Source organism: Chiroxiphia lanceolata, chromosome 2, assembly GCF_009829145.1.
Source record: "Chiroxiphia lanceolata isolate bChiLan1 chromosome 2, bChiLan1.pri, whole genome shotgun sequence".
In the NCBI taxonomy this organism is placed as follows: domain Eukaryota; kingdom Metazoa; phylum Chordata; class Aves; order Passeriformes; family Pipridae; genus Chiroxiphia; species Chiroxiphia lanceolata.
Genome location: NC_045638.1, coordinates 104,994,089 through 105,009,739, shown reverse-complemented (window position 1 = coordinate 105,009,739; position 15,651 = coordinate 104,994,089). Strand labels below are relative to the sequence as shown.

The window sequence follows — 15,651 nt, the reverse complement described above, 5'->3', positions numbered from 1 at the left end:
ACCACCAGAAAACAGGAAAAAATATTTGCTGCATCATGTTGTAGTAGAGAAAAGGTATTTGAACTTGAGCAGCTTGGCCATTAAACTCTGTCACTTTAGCTTAAGTTTTGGTTGTTTGGGGTTGGGTTGTTGTTGTTTTCTTTCTTTTTTTCTCCTCTGAAACAACTTGCTTGTCAGGGAAGGAATGACCATAAAGTACATTTTAGGGTGACACCTTGCTTTGTTGCAAGAGAAGTCCTGCAGGCAGAATATTTTAAAAGTTGACTGGTTTGTCTTTCTTTAGTGTCTATGGATTTTTTAATTTTAATTTGACTGCTCTTGCTCTTAATTGAGATCTTTTATTAAAAAAAAAAAAAGGTGAAGAGAGTATGTACTGACTTCCCAGCAAGACATCTAATGTGTGTATTGTATATCTAACCAACCTACCATCTGAATTCTGGCCTTGATATCAACAGTGCCCTTGTTGCCAAGAAGGCCAGTGGGATCCTGGGGTGCATTAGGAAGGGCATTGCCAACAGGTTAGAGAACTGATCCTGCCCCTCTGCTCATCCCTGGTGAGGCACATCTGGAATGTTGTGTCCAGTTCTGGGCTCCTCAGCACAAGAGAGACATGGAGCTCGTGGAGCGGGTCCAGAGGAGGCCACCAAGATGATGAGGGGACTTGAGCATCTCTCTGACAAGGAAAAGCTGAGGAAGCTGGGCCTGTTCACTCTGGAAAAGACCCAACAGAGGGGACCTCATCAGTGTCTGTCAGTATGTGCAGGGAGGTGTCAGGGCATGGCCCAGGCTCTGCTCAGTGGTGCTGAGCAATGGGACAAGAGGCAACGAGCAGAAACTGATGCCAGGAAGTTCTGCCTGAACATGAGGAAGAACTTCTCTCCTGTGCAGTGATGGACACTGGAACAGATCACCAAGAGAAGGTGTGGGGTCTTTCTCACTGGAGATATTCCAAACCTGTGCAACCTACTCCAGGTAACTCTGCATTAGAAGGGAGGTTGGACTAGATGATCCCTGGAAGTCCCTTCCAGGCCCAACCATTCTGTGATTCAATTCTACATGGTTCTGAGCCTGGGCTGGAAGTAGGGAAAATGCTGTTAGGTTTGGGGGGAATTTTTTTTAGTTTTGCTTGTGATGGGGGGAAGGTTAGTTTTGTGTGTGTCAGATACTCAGCTATAGAGATGGGATTTTAATTTTGTAATAGCTGATCTTCCAAAAGAGGACCCAACCCAAATATTGAATTTAATTGTTTGCTTCCCACTACCCCTGCTCTTCCCTTACTCCAAAAACCTAGTCCATTTCTCCATGAATAAAAAAATCTGTCAGGAGTTGGGAGAGGGCTTGTATAAAATGAGGGGAGGGAAAGCTGTCAGGCATCTATGTGTACAAATTGTGGTGCATGACAGGGCTTTTTATGAGGTTACTAATAACTGTCCTTATGGAAAAGGCACTGCTTACAACATGGAAGTTTAACTGTGATACTCTGACAGTGAGCTTTTATTTCTTGTGTCCCCCTGTGTTTTGAGTCTACTGAGTATCTAAAAGCTTCTCCTGTATTTCTGTCATTCCCAAGAGTCAAGACTAAGACATTTCTAGTGCAGTCTAAGGAGTGACAATAACTAGCCCTATTTTTTTTTCTAGTGCTTGAATCACTACTAGTGTGATACATCACAGCTTCTTTGTAGTGCCAGGAAACCAGCACTCCATCTGCTTGTATCAAGGAACGGTTTTCCTTATAGTTGTAAGGACTAAAAACTTCTTTGTGAAAAGCAGTGTCTTCAAGCTGCTGGAAAAACATTTCTCATTTGCCACTGATGTAGGAATAGCACATGTGTACATAGTGTAGGGTCCCTCCTTTTCTTCCTTGAGTAAAAACATCTGCAAGGTCTATGTCCTAGTTAGCCAGTAAGAGCGTTGAAGATCTTGCTGCATATTGCACCACATGTTAAACTCCTCTCAAAAGCTCTGTGTTTTATCACCACGTCTCAGGGAGCTGCAGCAGCTCTGGAGTCTGAACGACTAAAACTTGCTGTGTTTCATCTAGCAGTTTCCAAAACCTGACTGAAGTGCTGCTGACAGTTAGCACATAAGTGATGGCTGAGAAGCTGTTCAAGTTTCTTTTGTGTTTTAGACCCCGTTAGCTGTCCAGCCAGAAAATGTGCCTTCTCTCTTAGGCTGCAATGCTTTATGGAGCCTCACCACACCTATTAAGAGACAAACTCACTCCACACATCTGAGTTTAGATGGGCTTATTATTCCCACCCTGCAGACCCTGCCTTCAGACTACTCCTTTATTTGCCTTCTGTGGCTGAAGATATGCAAGGTTGTTTTCTGTGAATTGGATAAACTGCCAAAAGTAAATCCTGTTCTATTATTATTCTTTAAGATTCGAGAAATGTTGTAACTTAAGATAACTGAAAGACTGTAATTGAGTTTTCTTTTGCCTGTTTTTTCCCCTTATGATGTGGGATAACTTCTTATAGCTCATGTCCAAAATTTGAGGTCTTAATGCCACGTTTATGTTTACTTAATCACAGAGTCACAGAATGGTTTGGGTTGGAGGGACCTTAAAGATCGTCTCGTTCCAACCCCCCTGCCATGGGCAGGGACATCTTCCACTAGACCAGATTGCTTAAAGCTCTATCCAGCCTGGCCTTGAACACTTCCAGGGATGGGGCATCCACAGCTTCTCTGGGCAGTCTGTGCCAGTGTCTCGCCACTCTCATACTAAAGAATTTATTCCTGATATCTGATCTACACCTACCCTCTCTCCATTTAGAGACATTCCCCTTTGTCCTGTCACTACATGGAAAAAGTCCTTCTCCAGGTCTCTTGTAGCTCCTTTAGGTACAGAAAGGCCACAATAAGTCTCTTCTCCAGGATGAACAACCCCAACTCTCTCAGCCTGTCTTCACAGGAGAAGTGTTCTGACCCTCTGATCATCCTCATGGCCTCCTCTGGACTCGCTCCAACAGCTCCATGTCCTTCCTGTGCTGGGGACCCCAGAGCTGGAGGCAGCACTGCAGGTGGGGTCTCATCAAAGTAGATTAGAGGGGTAGAATCCCCTCCCTTGCCCTGCTGCCCACACTGCTTTGGATGCAGCCCAGGACATGACTGACCACACTGACGTGTGATTGACTTCACGCAGTGAGGCTGAGTTTACTCCAGGCTGTTTTGGTGCCTAAATAGCCGGTTTCAGAGATGAGTTAAGGGCTCTGAAGGAGCCTCCTGCAGAGGCTGTGAGAGACTCCTGAGAGACTGTCCCAGTCTCTCCAGCATGCTTGCTGGAGGTTGGCATTCACCAACAGGCACTGATGGAAGGTGAAGGCTGCTGATGGAAAACTGACTCCTGACAGGAGCGTGGCTGGGAAGGGTGGTGGGACTGAGCCCTGGCTGCCTGTCAATAACTGTCAGAGTGAATACAGTCCAGCCTGCTTTAGGTGATTCACAACTAATCATGTCCAAAGGTAGGTAACTTCTCCTCCCCCATCTCCATTTATGGACTGCTTTTCTTAGGAAGAAGTATGGCAACAAGTGAGCCAAAACAGATATGACAGTGACAAAACGCAAGGTATTGTTGGAGTGCCTCATGGTAGGTAGTTCCATGGCTGAGAATTTCTGCATCAGCATCTAGTCATGTCACTGAGGCTTTATCCTGGGTTGGTCACATGTCTGAAAGATGCTAACACCAAACAGATGTCTGGTTTCCTATTCTCTTTCAGAGATTTCAGTAACAGAACTGGCTTCGTTGTTGCTTTATTCTTGGGACGTCAGACTTCCTAAACTTACAGTGTCGTCGGAAGCCCTTTGTTGAGCTTTGCTGTAGACCACCTGCTATTTAGAACTTGGCAAAAGAAATACAGACTGCTTTTTCTCTTGTACTTAAACTTTGTTTTGATTCTGTTCTCATGTAATTTCCTCCAGGCACACTGTTTCCTTTCATTTGATTTGACTAATACGCTTTTCCTTTATGATTCCTCCAGCTAGTAGTTTCAGTTTACAGCTGTGTGAGCATTTATCAAATGGAAAGTGTGTATTTTTGGAGTTTATTTCCAAACAAATAGAGTTAGTGACACGTAAGAGTAGCTTTTTTGTTTGTTTGTTTTCTGGTCTGTATAAAAGCATTTGCTGAATAAAAGGTTTCCTGGTACAGTAATATGTCATCTTTTCACTCCTGCTCCTTGTATGGTGAATTAAACTCCGAAGCTGAAGTCTTGGATTCCAAATAATTGGCAGAGGTATTTCTGGAAGGGCAACTAAAGGAAGAGATGCTCTAGGCTTAAGGACCTCTCCTGTCTTTCTGCTTGATTATAATGGTTTTAATTTGGTCAGCTGTCTCTGCACCACCTTAAGTTTGTGTGTGTGAGGAGGAGGACTGTGTATGTGGAACTTGTTTCCTTGTTTTGACATGTTTTATACTTTCTGCATTGCATAATAGAATCTTTATGTATTCTGTAAGTCCCCTCATGTAACAGGAAATATGGAGACTTTGTGCAATTGCAAGTTCCCAATACAAAGCATGCAAAGTAATTTTGTATTGACTTCCATAGTGAAAAGTAACCGCCATGGTCCAGCCCCAGAAGTCATAAAACATGTTTTCCTGTGGTGGCTTCTAGCTTATGAATATGTAGATGGTGACAGTGAGCTGCATGACATCTGTATTAAAGAGAAGGAGAGAAATTTCCAGGTCCATGAAACAGTGAAGGTAACACAGTGGTGAATTGCATGTATTTTAGCTGTTTTGTGTCCAGACAGAGAAGGTTGATGTGCCAATAATTTATAAATGGTTTTATCCACACTTTGGAGTCCTAGAAAGGCTTCCTACCTAAGTGTCAGCAAGTACTAGCTGCTGTCAGAGTCTCAGAACAAAATGTTCCTCCCCATCATGATCACATGAAGGAAGGTGTTATTTCAATACATAAACATGATTTTTATGCATTAGTATATAGGATATGGGAGGGAGGAAGGGAGGGAGGGGAAAGCAGGGGTGTTGTTCTAGAAACATGGTTTGGGTAAAAGTCAAAAGCTAATTTTCTTTCCATAAATCTAAATAGGACCTAATAGATTTAAAAGAAAATTACTTAATGACTTCAGGCTTTACTCTAGACCAAGCCTGGACAATACGAAGGAGCTGTGCTGTGTGTGGACATGCAGGAGGAATGGTTGCTTTGGAAGGGCTGGAGAAATGATTCCCTCCTGGTTTCAACAGGCCGTGAGGGGGCTCATTTAGGGTTTTTTTTTGTTTTTAACTTCAAAGTTCAGCAGGAAAATTTCCTTTCTTAGTGGAGTGGAAAAAAATTCCAAGCATTATTTGTAATGCAAATATTTTTTTGCTATTTCAGTATTCTAAGGGTACGTAAATGGCATTGCTAGAATTATCTTCTTCTTGTCTTATTTATTTTCATATTATAAACTTCTGCCACATAATTATTTTGGGATAACATAAAGTGGACAATAAAATTAAAACATTAATGTCAGGATGGTTGCACACAAATTTGGATCTTTTGGTAATATGCACACACAAAAATTCACTTTGCATTGACAAGTGTGAGGCTGTGTTGTCTTAGAAACAAGAAATGTTGGACAGGTATTTGGAAGGAGGGAAGGGGATGTGAGATATCTGGAAAACGGCATGGAGAATCTGGGTTGGAGCAGGCTCCTGGCAGTAACTGTGACCCATGGAGAGAGCCCACACTGAAGCAGGGGAAAGTGTGTGGAGGAAGGAGCAGCAGAGAGGAGCTTTTATGGACTGACCACAACCCTCATTCCCACAACCACTGCACTTACTCTATTTTTAATTGGCAATAAATTTAGTTAATTTTTCCTAAGTTGAGCCTGTTTTGCCTGTGATGGTAACCACTAAGTAATCTTCCTGTCTTTCTCGTGACCCATGAGTTTTTTAATCTTATTTTCTCCCATCATGTTGAGGAGGAGTGAGAGAGCAGCTCTGTGGGTGCCGACAGCCATCCAAGGTCAACCCACTGCAACACAGAGTAAATAAGTAACTGAACTCTTGCTACAGTGCCAGGGGCTCAAGTACCTCTTCTGCCCATTGCTCCTTGACTCACAGAGGTAATAGATACCAATAGAACTGCAATTTGTGTTTTTAAAGGATGCTGGAAAAAAAAAACCTAGAAAAAAATTATAAATGGAAAGGGCCATAGGAACAGTTTGGATGGAGAATTCCCTCTGTTGTGCCAGACTTAAACAATAAGGAATGATCTTAGAGAAAAAAATTGATGATGTGCTGTATGGAACCAGTGCTACTTAATATCTACATCAGTGACAGACAAAGGGATTGAGTGCACCCTCAGCAAGTTTGTGGGTGACAGCAAGCTGAGCGGTGCAGTGACATACCTGGAGGATGGGGCCATCCAGAGGAACCTGGACAAGCTTGAGAAATGGCACCATGAGAATCTCATGAGGTTTAACAAGACCAAGTGCTGGTGCTGCACCTGGGTCGGGGCATCCCCCAGTGTCAATCCAGGCTGGGGGATGAACAGAGCCAGAGCAGCCCTGCTGAGAAGGACTTGGTGGTGCTGGTGGGTGAGAGGCTGGACATGACCCAGCCTGGGAGCATGTGCACTGGGAGCCAAGAAACCCCCCATGTCCTGGGCTGCATCCAAAGCAGTGTGGGCAGCAGGAGAGGGAGGGGATTCTGCCCCTCTGCTCTGCTCTGGTGAGACCCCACCTGCAGTGCTGCCTCCAGCTCTGGAGTCCCCAGCACAGGAGGACATGGAGCTGTTGGAGTGACTCCACAGGAAGGCCACAAAAATGAGCCCAAGGCTGGAGCACCTCTCCCATGAAAATAGTCTGAGAGAGTTGGGGTTGTTGATCCAGTGAAAGTGAAGGGGATTTGTAAGCAAGATGGGGACAAAACTTTTGATAGGGGCTGTTGTGTGTTAAGACAATAGGTAATGTTTTAAACTAGAAGAAGGTAGGTTCAGACTTGTTATAAGGATGAAAGTTTTTATAATGAGGGTTGTGAAACTCTAACACAGGTTACCCAGAGTGGTGGTAGGTGCCCCATCTCTGGGGACATTCAAGGCCAGGCTCGATGGGGCTCTGAGCAACTTGATCAAGGAGTACATTGCAGGAGGCTTGGACTAGATGACCTTTAAAGATCCCTTCCAATCCAAACCATTCTAAGATTCTATGATGGTACCTTCAAACAAAGAGAAGAGCATGTTAACTCTGAGCTGTGAGGACCCACAGCCGAAAGCCCAAATGGACTCACTCAAGGGAGGAGTGAGGCATCCGCTTCAACAGGAGCAATCAACTGTCAAAACAAAACCATAAAAAGCAAAAGATTCTTAATTTGTTTGTGTCTTCAGATCAAGACTGGATATCCATCTGTTAGGTTGTGTGCAACTCTTCCCCCAACAGGAAAGAGAAATTAATTCTTTAGGGATGGATGCCTTAAGGAGGTCTGTGTGCACGAGAAAGAAACTAGTTTAATCTTGCTATTTACCTGTCAGTCAAAAGATTATGCTTTTAAACAAGCCATGTTTCTAAACACTGTTGATGGGGAGAGGGGCTCAGTTCTTGTTCAAACCCTTTGTAGCAATTGTTCAGTTGGCTGATGCAGATGGAGGAAAGGGACTGCATTAGGAGTGTCCATACTGTCTTCAAAACTAGCCCTAAAACCCAAGGGAACTTGAGATGGTTTTCAGGGGTGTGGGGGGGAAGTACACCTCTGTAAAGAACTGTACTTAGCTGCTGTTAAGCACTTGGTAGCCTGCTGTGAAGTAATTGTAATAACTGTAACTTAGGCCTTGCGGGAACACTTCTGAATTGTGAGGGAACACAGTGGAATCCTTTCCTGGGAGGAGAGCAGCTCTTAAGAGAGGATACATAGTTAGATCCAGTGGGATAAAAGGTAGCTCGGTGGCGGTTGATGTAGGACTAGTGGTTATTTCACTTGTTCTCTCTGGAATTTCAGTATTCCAAATATATGATATCCAAGAACATATGGCGTTTTTATTCTCTTTGATTTAAAACTATAGAAATGTTGTCTAATGTTTTCCTTCCCATTTCAACAAGATTTTGAGGTAGTTGCCAATTACTGCATGTATTTTTTTTACCCTGTAGAAGCTGTATGTGGTATTCTTCAGCAAACATGCCTGCCTTGTAGTAGGAACACAATGGAAAATACACTTACGGATTAATAGAAGTGTTCCCAGTTAGAAAGAGACTGAGACATTACCCCGGTATAAAACAACGTCTGCTGTTTATAGAGAACTTCTCACATATAAATATTATCATGCTATTGTAAAAAAGAAATGCTACTATTTTTTGCAGGTTCCAGAGCATGGAGAAGAAAAGATGAATTGTTCAAGGCCAGCCCTGGTCTAGCTCTTAGTCCTGTGGTCTCCCTAGTAGACAATGCCTAACCTGTCCAGTGCAAGGAGGTCTCAAAAATATTGCTTGTAGCTGCTGAAGCACATAAGAAATCACAAGTGTCTATTGCTGATTTGTCTTTTTTTTTTTCTTTCCCCTGGCAGATCCTGAAGTGTCTGGAATTTCCATTTTAACAGATAACGAAAACGTAAAAGCAGAGGAGTTTAAGGGTACAGTATGGGCATTGCTGTGATAACTTTTAATGTATACACAATACATGAAAACTATGTTTACAGAAGCTATGCAGCTGTTAAGGTTGTCTTCCTCTTTCCTAAGGAGTCCTACTCCTACTCTCTCCATTGACTTTGTGTTATCTTGTTCTTGTCCCCATTTTCTGTCAGTGTGGGGTTGGACTTGGTGCTCCCCAGAGTCCTTTTAAACTTCACCTGTTCTGTGATTCTATTTGTTTGTCAGTCCAGGTAGTTCACTCTATAACTTCGGCCTGGTCTCCTTCCACCCAAAATGATGGGAGCTGCTGAAAAGGAGAGGCATTAAATATAACAAGAGAAGTAAGAGACTAGAGAGAACAGCTGTAATTTAGCTAATTATAAGTAACTATAATTTAATGGCTTTTTTTAATAGCACCAAGCCTGTTAGAGTTCAAGAAGCATCTGGGCAAAACTCATGACTACGGTTTAGTTTTAGGTAGTCCTGTGAGGAGCGGGGAGTTAGGTTAAATGATCCTTAGAGTCCCTTTCAGCTTGAGATATTCTGTAATTCAGTAACCAAATTATAGCCTCCAGACCAGATGTAAATCCAAATTAAACATTGTCCAGACCCCTCAAAGATCCCAGAAGGTTTTTCTGGGCTTGACAGTGCCAGTACTGATGCACAGCATCCTGTGGGGCTACCTTAATGCAAGTTAAGTAGACCTACTGTGGAAAATACCTCTCACCGACTCTGTTACTGTGGGGGAAAGTGGGAGAGGGGAACTATAACTAAGGAGGGGTTTATTATGTTGTCTTTGTTCTGTGCATGCTCCCTTTCTTCTACCCATTCCTTTTCTCTGAATAAGATTAGTGAATGGGCATCACTGCTATTTTTTTCTGAAACAAAAACATGTGACATGTAAGAAAGGGGCAAGACAGAGGTGACTTGTTCTGCTGAGAACACTTCAGCTGAGCTGTCTCTGTGTCAGCTAATAGAGACCAGCTCATGAAACCGGCCAACTGTCACAAGGTCAGCAGCAAAAGCAAGCTGAGCTTGAATGATGGTTTTTCTTTGTAAGAAGGATACAAAAACAAAATGGAAAGGAAACTTTAGCAAATCTTAAGATTCAGGAAGTCTCCACCCATCCACTCAACCTGAAGTCAGGAACCTTGGGCTTCCTGAGTGCACAGTATGTTTTTCGAAGCGGCCAGTGCGTGTGTAACATGTTTCTGGCAAGGAATGCCCTCCTGCCTCAATTTTTCTTTCAAGTCTGGACATTTTTTCCCCTGTGAGTTATCACCAAGGCTACCAGACTGGCTTTTTGTTTCTTTACAGAGCAGACCTAGGAAATCAGACTCTGAAGGGTGAGAAGGTGAACTGTCAGTAGCTCTTAATTACCCTCCAGCCTCGTTTGCTGAGACCAGAGAGGGTGATGGTTAATGCAGGTTGACTATGTTTGAGCAGTGCATGTTTGTCTCATGAAAGCTCGACAGGCATTGCCAAAACTATAAAGGCTTTTGATCCTTGATACTCTGGCCTGTATTGGAAGATGAGCGGCCTAAAGGTGGGAAGATCTATGTTATGTTTGTTTCTTCTACAGAAGTTTCTGGAAGATACTAGATTTTACTTTATTAATAGATTTGGAGCCAGTCGGATGTATAGCTGGATTCTTTCCTCTGATGTTGTTTCCAAATAATTCTTATTAATACCTTGACTTTAGAATTATTTACTGGGGATATATATATAAATATATATATATATGTGTGTGTGTGTGTATATATATATATATTTCAGCATGCTTTTACATGGAGAATGGAACTACTGGAATGCCCTGCTGGGAGGACAGTTGGGCTCACAGGATTTCCTGTTCTTCATTAGGAGCACTAATTTTGGTGTTTTGATTTGTTTTTTTTTCCTACCCAGTTATGGCAACTTTAGCAATAATCCAATAATCAGTAACTCTTGCAGTCTCAGCCTCTCTGTGAAATTTGATCGGTGATGCCTATTATACAGGAGTCAGGGAAACTTGAGTGGTCAGACAGAAAGGTGAACAATTGTATGAATCTTCTTTTCATGAGAACTCAAGAAAACTTAGAGGTAACTCCCATGGGATGTTATGAGCAGCCTCTGCTGCCAGAAAATCCAGGGGCCTGGGGGTTCCTCGAGCTCAGCCACTGGAGCTCAGCCTGGAGACCTGGCTTTGTCCCAGGCTGATGGGCACAGCTGCTGCTTTCCCGTTTGCATGTTCAGCCAGTGGCAAGTCTGTGTGTGTGTCCCAGGGGTGGCTGTGTGTGCATTGGTGACACTGGCACAGCTACACTGACCACCATGGACAAGGCACTGCCCTCAGCAGCACTCACTGCTGCCCAGGCTCACACAGTGTATCAGGCACAGACAGCAGAGCCTCCTTCCTCTTCCTGCCTGGTGGAGATTGAAGTTCCCTGGCAAAAACCCTCACACAGTGTTCCAGATTCGCAAGCACACGCGTGTTCTTGGATCCTCTGAGTCCCAGCACAGCCCCTCTGCCCATCCCCTACTCCTGCCGTGCTCAGCAGCTCACCCAGCTGGAGGTTTGCTGGTGAATTACACACACACCTCCAGGCACACCAGCTTTGGGAAAGTACAAACACTGCATACCCTGCACACCCCCACTTCCAGAAGCCAGCACTGCAAGTCCAGGCGTGCCCACATTGCCCCAGTGTGACCCCAGCTGATGGACCTAAATTTACTCAAGCCACCTTTCATGTAAAAAGACAACCCTGCACTGGGGGCTTGGAGATTCACCCACACACACTCCCAGTATCTGTGGCCCCTCCAGCTACTGATGCAGAGACCCTCACTCACTCCAGTTGTTCCATTTGCCCACACTACATCCCAGCACTTTAAGACTGGGGTTTAAGACTGTTTGGAGGCTGATGGTCATTGTCATTCTCTCTATTTGTGTCCCTGTTTGTGTCTCTGTGGTTTTGTTTGTTGCTGCCCCTTTACTTATGACCGCTTTTGAAGTGAAAATGTCCTTGATGGGGAACCTTAATGAAGCAGCTCTCACCTTCCATATACCCTCACAATAACCAAAGTGGACTTGTAACTAAATACATAAACATAAGATACTTAGAAGAATGTTTAATCATCTTAGTGAATGTTTTCTATCTGCATTAAGTTACATATTTAAACAGTTAAACTATTAATACTGAATTCAGAATGGTAATTAAAAAAATATTGTTAATAACAGGGTGAAAGTCCTTTTTTAACAGTGGTCTGCTAACTGAAGAAAGTTAACTAAAGTAACTAAAATAAGGATAGTAAAACAGAATCTCTGCCCATCCAACGTGGGAATATCTAGTCCCCAATAGCTGAAGTTTGATCCAAAAGCTACTGAAGTTTGATCCAAAAGCCACTGAAGTATGGGAAAATTACTAGTTTCTGTTTTCCCACTGTGATTGTTTGAATCTGGAGAGGCATTACTTTGAGAAGTAGATCTGGCCCTTGCTTACTGCTCAGTTTCTTTTGAAGGGGGAATATTAATTTCATGGAGCCTGAATGTGTACCTAACAGGTAAAGTCTCTAACTTTCCCATTTGTGTTCTCTTTTTTTTTTCCCCTCTAGAGGCGATTCTTAGTTGCAAACACAAATCTTCAAAAGGGATGAGCTTAAGAATAGAATGGAAGAAAATCCAGCCTCAAGGAGTCTCATTTGTCTACTACAATGGTGAATTTACAGGTACAGTACTACAAACAGACTGATGCTTAACATGTCATTCTCTAGCATAGATATTGGCTGTCTCTTGGGGGATAACGCTAGGAAAATGACTGAAGGAGAAGACTCTTGACTGTCTATATGGAACAACTGTCCTTTCAAGGTAAAGAATTCTTTCCCGGGGGAAAAAGACATTTCTTTATAAAACTGTCAGTTGTTACCTTTTTAACGAATTTAAATATCATAAAACTCAAGAGTAAGAAAAATGGCACTGCAGATCCTTGGCATTTTTCAACAGTGAAATTATATGTGGATATGAACTCCCCAAATATACTGCAGGCTCTGCGCTCCTATCCTAAAAAGAGGTTTCTGAAGCCTCTTGTAGAGCTGGAGGCTTGGAAATGAATAATGCAGGAATTTTTATATACATAAAATATAAACTCAGCTGTATATTTTAAATTATTTGTATTCTTTTCAAAAGTAGAATTTCTGTTCGTATGTTCTGAAAAGGACTTACCTCGGCTTTGTGTGTTGGAGAAAATATGGGTCTCTTGTTACCTTGTACACAATAAATGAAAGTTGAGAAGTAAAATAAAAGCACAGCAATTTTGTTACTTTGTAGAACTTGCAGATGTGCTGACCTTGTTGATGAATTTTTTTTTTTCTGCATATATTTAATTTAGAGAAACACTGGAACTTGTGGTTCGGTGTGTGAATGTAACTTTAATTTCGTAACAAGCTGTAGAATTGAAAGAACCCAAACTCATTGTAAGAAATCTGATGGCAATATCTTTGCTATGTCCATCAAATGTTTCTTGCCAAGTTAAAATGTCAAATCCTTTGCTGTGGTTTCACTCACAATTCTTTCTGTAAGGTAATTAAGTTAGTGATTGCCATTTCTCTAGTGGAAAGAGATTTCTTTTTTGCCTCCTGACTACTGCTATAAATATTTTCTTGAAATATCTGCAGAAAAAAGCATTCAGTCTTCCAACTGGAGAACGTTCAGCAGACGTAGGGTTTTTAACTGGGGCGAGGGGGGTGTTTGGACTAAATGGACAAGTTGTGGAAGGTTCTTACTGTCTTGGGAAGGGGATTAAATATTACATGTTGCTGATAGATAACTAACACTGAACAAACGAGCAATAGTTTCGTGTATGATATCACATAAAGTATCAATGAATTGTATGTGATTTCAGAATAAGCAAATGAGCTGTAGACATTTGCTTTCAAACTGACAGAGTGAAAATTTAGGTTAGATATACAGAGGAAGATCCTTACCATGAGGGTCATTAAACTGGCACAGGTTGCCCAGAGAAGCTGTGGATGCCCCATCCCTGGAAGTGTTCAAGACCAGGTTGGATGGAGCTCTGAGAAACCTGGTCTAGTGGTAGGTGGCCCTGCCCACAGCAGGGCGTTGGAACTGGGTGGTCTTTAAGGTCCCTTCCAACCCAAACCATTCTGTGATTCTAAGATTCTATAAGCAAAGAGCGGAAACCTCTCTATTCTCCCTTAAAGGTGATCTTCGAGGCCGAGCAGAGATGCTGAACCCAGGAATCCGAATTAGGAATGTGACTAGAAGGGATTCCGGGACCTACCGCTGCGAAATCAGTGACAAGAGTGAAGGGCATCCACGCCTGCAAGAGGCTATAATTACCCTCACAGTGTTGGGTACAAACTTTATTACTTGGGCTTTTGTAAACAAACTGAATGACGGTGTGTTGGGGTGTTGAAAGTAGTGTTGTCCACATGGCATGTGGCTGCTGGGTTTTGGGACTTCTTTGGGCTGGGATTATAAATACGTGTGCGCACGCACATTCTACAACATACTTCACAAAACAGCTTTGCAAAAGTCACACTTACATTAGAAAGGAACATAATTAAGGTTTTGTTGATATAAAAGTGAGTTTCAGTTCTCAAAACTTAGCAAGTATGCTGATCTACACAGTGGTGAAACTTCCATTTCTACTAAGGCTGAAGTCGCTCAGTGGCTGAGAACCTGGATAAGACAATCATGGTGTTTGGCACTGGAAAGTCAGCATCTGTCAACACTTATTAAATATTCATAAGCAGAAGTTCATTCCAATATGCTACAGTCTCCTCCTGGTTTTGGAAGGAGAAACTGCTGCAGTGTCTGTGCAATGACAACCAGTGAGCTGGCATTTTGTGGACTTTATTTACAGGAGAGATAGTGTTGGCTACTCGGGGGGGTTGCTCTTTGTGGGGTTTTGTTTGTTTTCTTCCCCAGCTGGGTAAAGGAGGGAAACGTGAATACTGAGCACGTTCTTCTCATGTTGTTTCTGGTATTTTTCCCAGTAGATGAGTCGTAGAGGTTGATGGTTTTCTTCTTTTTCCTGTATAGGGAGAAAAGAAAATATTTGCTTCTGTAGTTTTTGTATTCTTTTCCATAAAAAAAAAAATTGATCTTTTAAAATTATAAATAAAGTCTCAGAGTTCTTCATAAAGGATGATAAATTCATGAAGCTCTGATTAGCTCCAACAGTGAGATAACTCCACTTATTCATTCTTTCTTCCAGCCCAAAAGGAGGAAGAGTGTTGTTGTTGCTTACAACTTTTTTGAAAGTTAATGTGAATTAGTTAGTATTTCACTTTGTTTTATTTTTGCTCTTTATCTTAAAATCAGCCAAGAAAAAACTTATCAGTACTTGTTAAGGTGTGACATGTACTTTTAATGTTCCATGCATGCCTCTTCACCTTTAGTTTTCTTCTACATGGCATCAAGTACCAAAAAATAAAAAATTAAGTTCCTTTCCTGTTCATGTATTAAAAATAAGAGAAGAGGTGTTCATCTGCATGGGAGATGGAACGAACAGTTCTCCCACATCTTTGCGTGGGAATGTTTGCTTTTAATTTAAACTGAAATGTAGTAACAAATTGGTTTTGGTCCTCAACAATTTATACAATGGCTGCAATGATTGCCAGTCTTTATGATTCTTTCTGACAGTCACTTTTCAAAAACCAGTTGACTTCTTTTAATACAAAAAATCTTTTTCCTCTTCCTCACTTCTGTTTTTAAATAGTAGGGCGGGGAAGGGGGCAGTTGCTGGGTTGCAGATTCCCTGAGTTATCCCATCTCTGTCTGTGAACAAGAGGTTCCACACAAGACACAAAAATGAAACAAACTCTGTGGGGTTGGGCGAGAGTGCACAGATTGGAGGCAGAATGACACAGCATGTGGTGGGGGAGGCTTGCTCTCTCATTTTTAGCAACTCATAAATTTTACTCTGCTCTCAGTAGCAGGACTCTGCCTTCAGCCTCTTCTGTGCCTCATTTCATTGATGTGGTACATCAATGCTGAGCATGTACACAAGTGCTCACCTCCTCACCATAACTGTCAATCTGTTGTCGTGCAGACAGTACTTATAAGTGTGTAACAAGTGCAATTCCACT

At 42.4% G+C, this 15,651-nt stretch overlaps 1 protein-coding gene across 1 annotated transcript in view; it reads left to right on the top strand.

The window, feature by feature from the left end:
* JAM2 (junctional adhesion molecule 2) overlaps positions 1-15,651 on the top strand; it is a 41,121-nt gene that overhangs the window by 15,100 nt on the left and 10,370 nt on the right. The window contains exons 2-4 of the mRNA XM_032679682.1: positions 8,502-8,567; positions 12,154-12,267; positions 13,759-13,911. Of these exons, the coding sequence (XP_032535573.1) occupies positions 8,502-8,567; positions 12,154-12,267; positions 13,759-13,911 (333 nt within the window). The remainder of the gene's footprint in view (positions 1-8,501; positions 8,568-12,153; positions 12,268-13,758; positions 13,912-15,651) is intronic.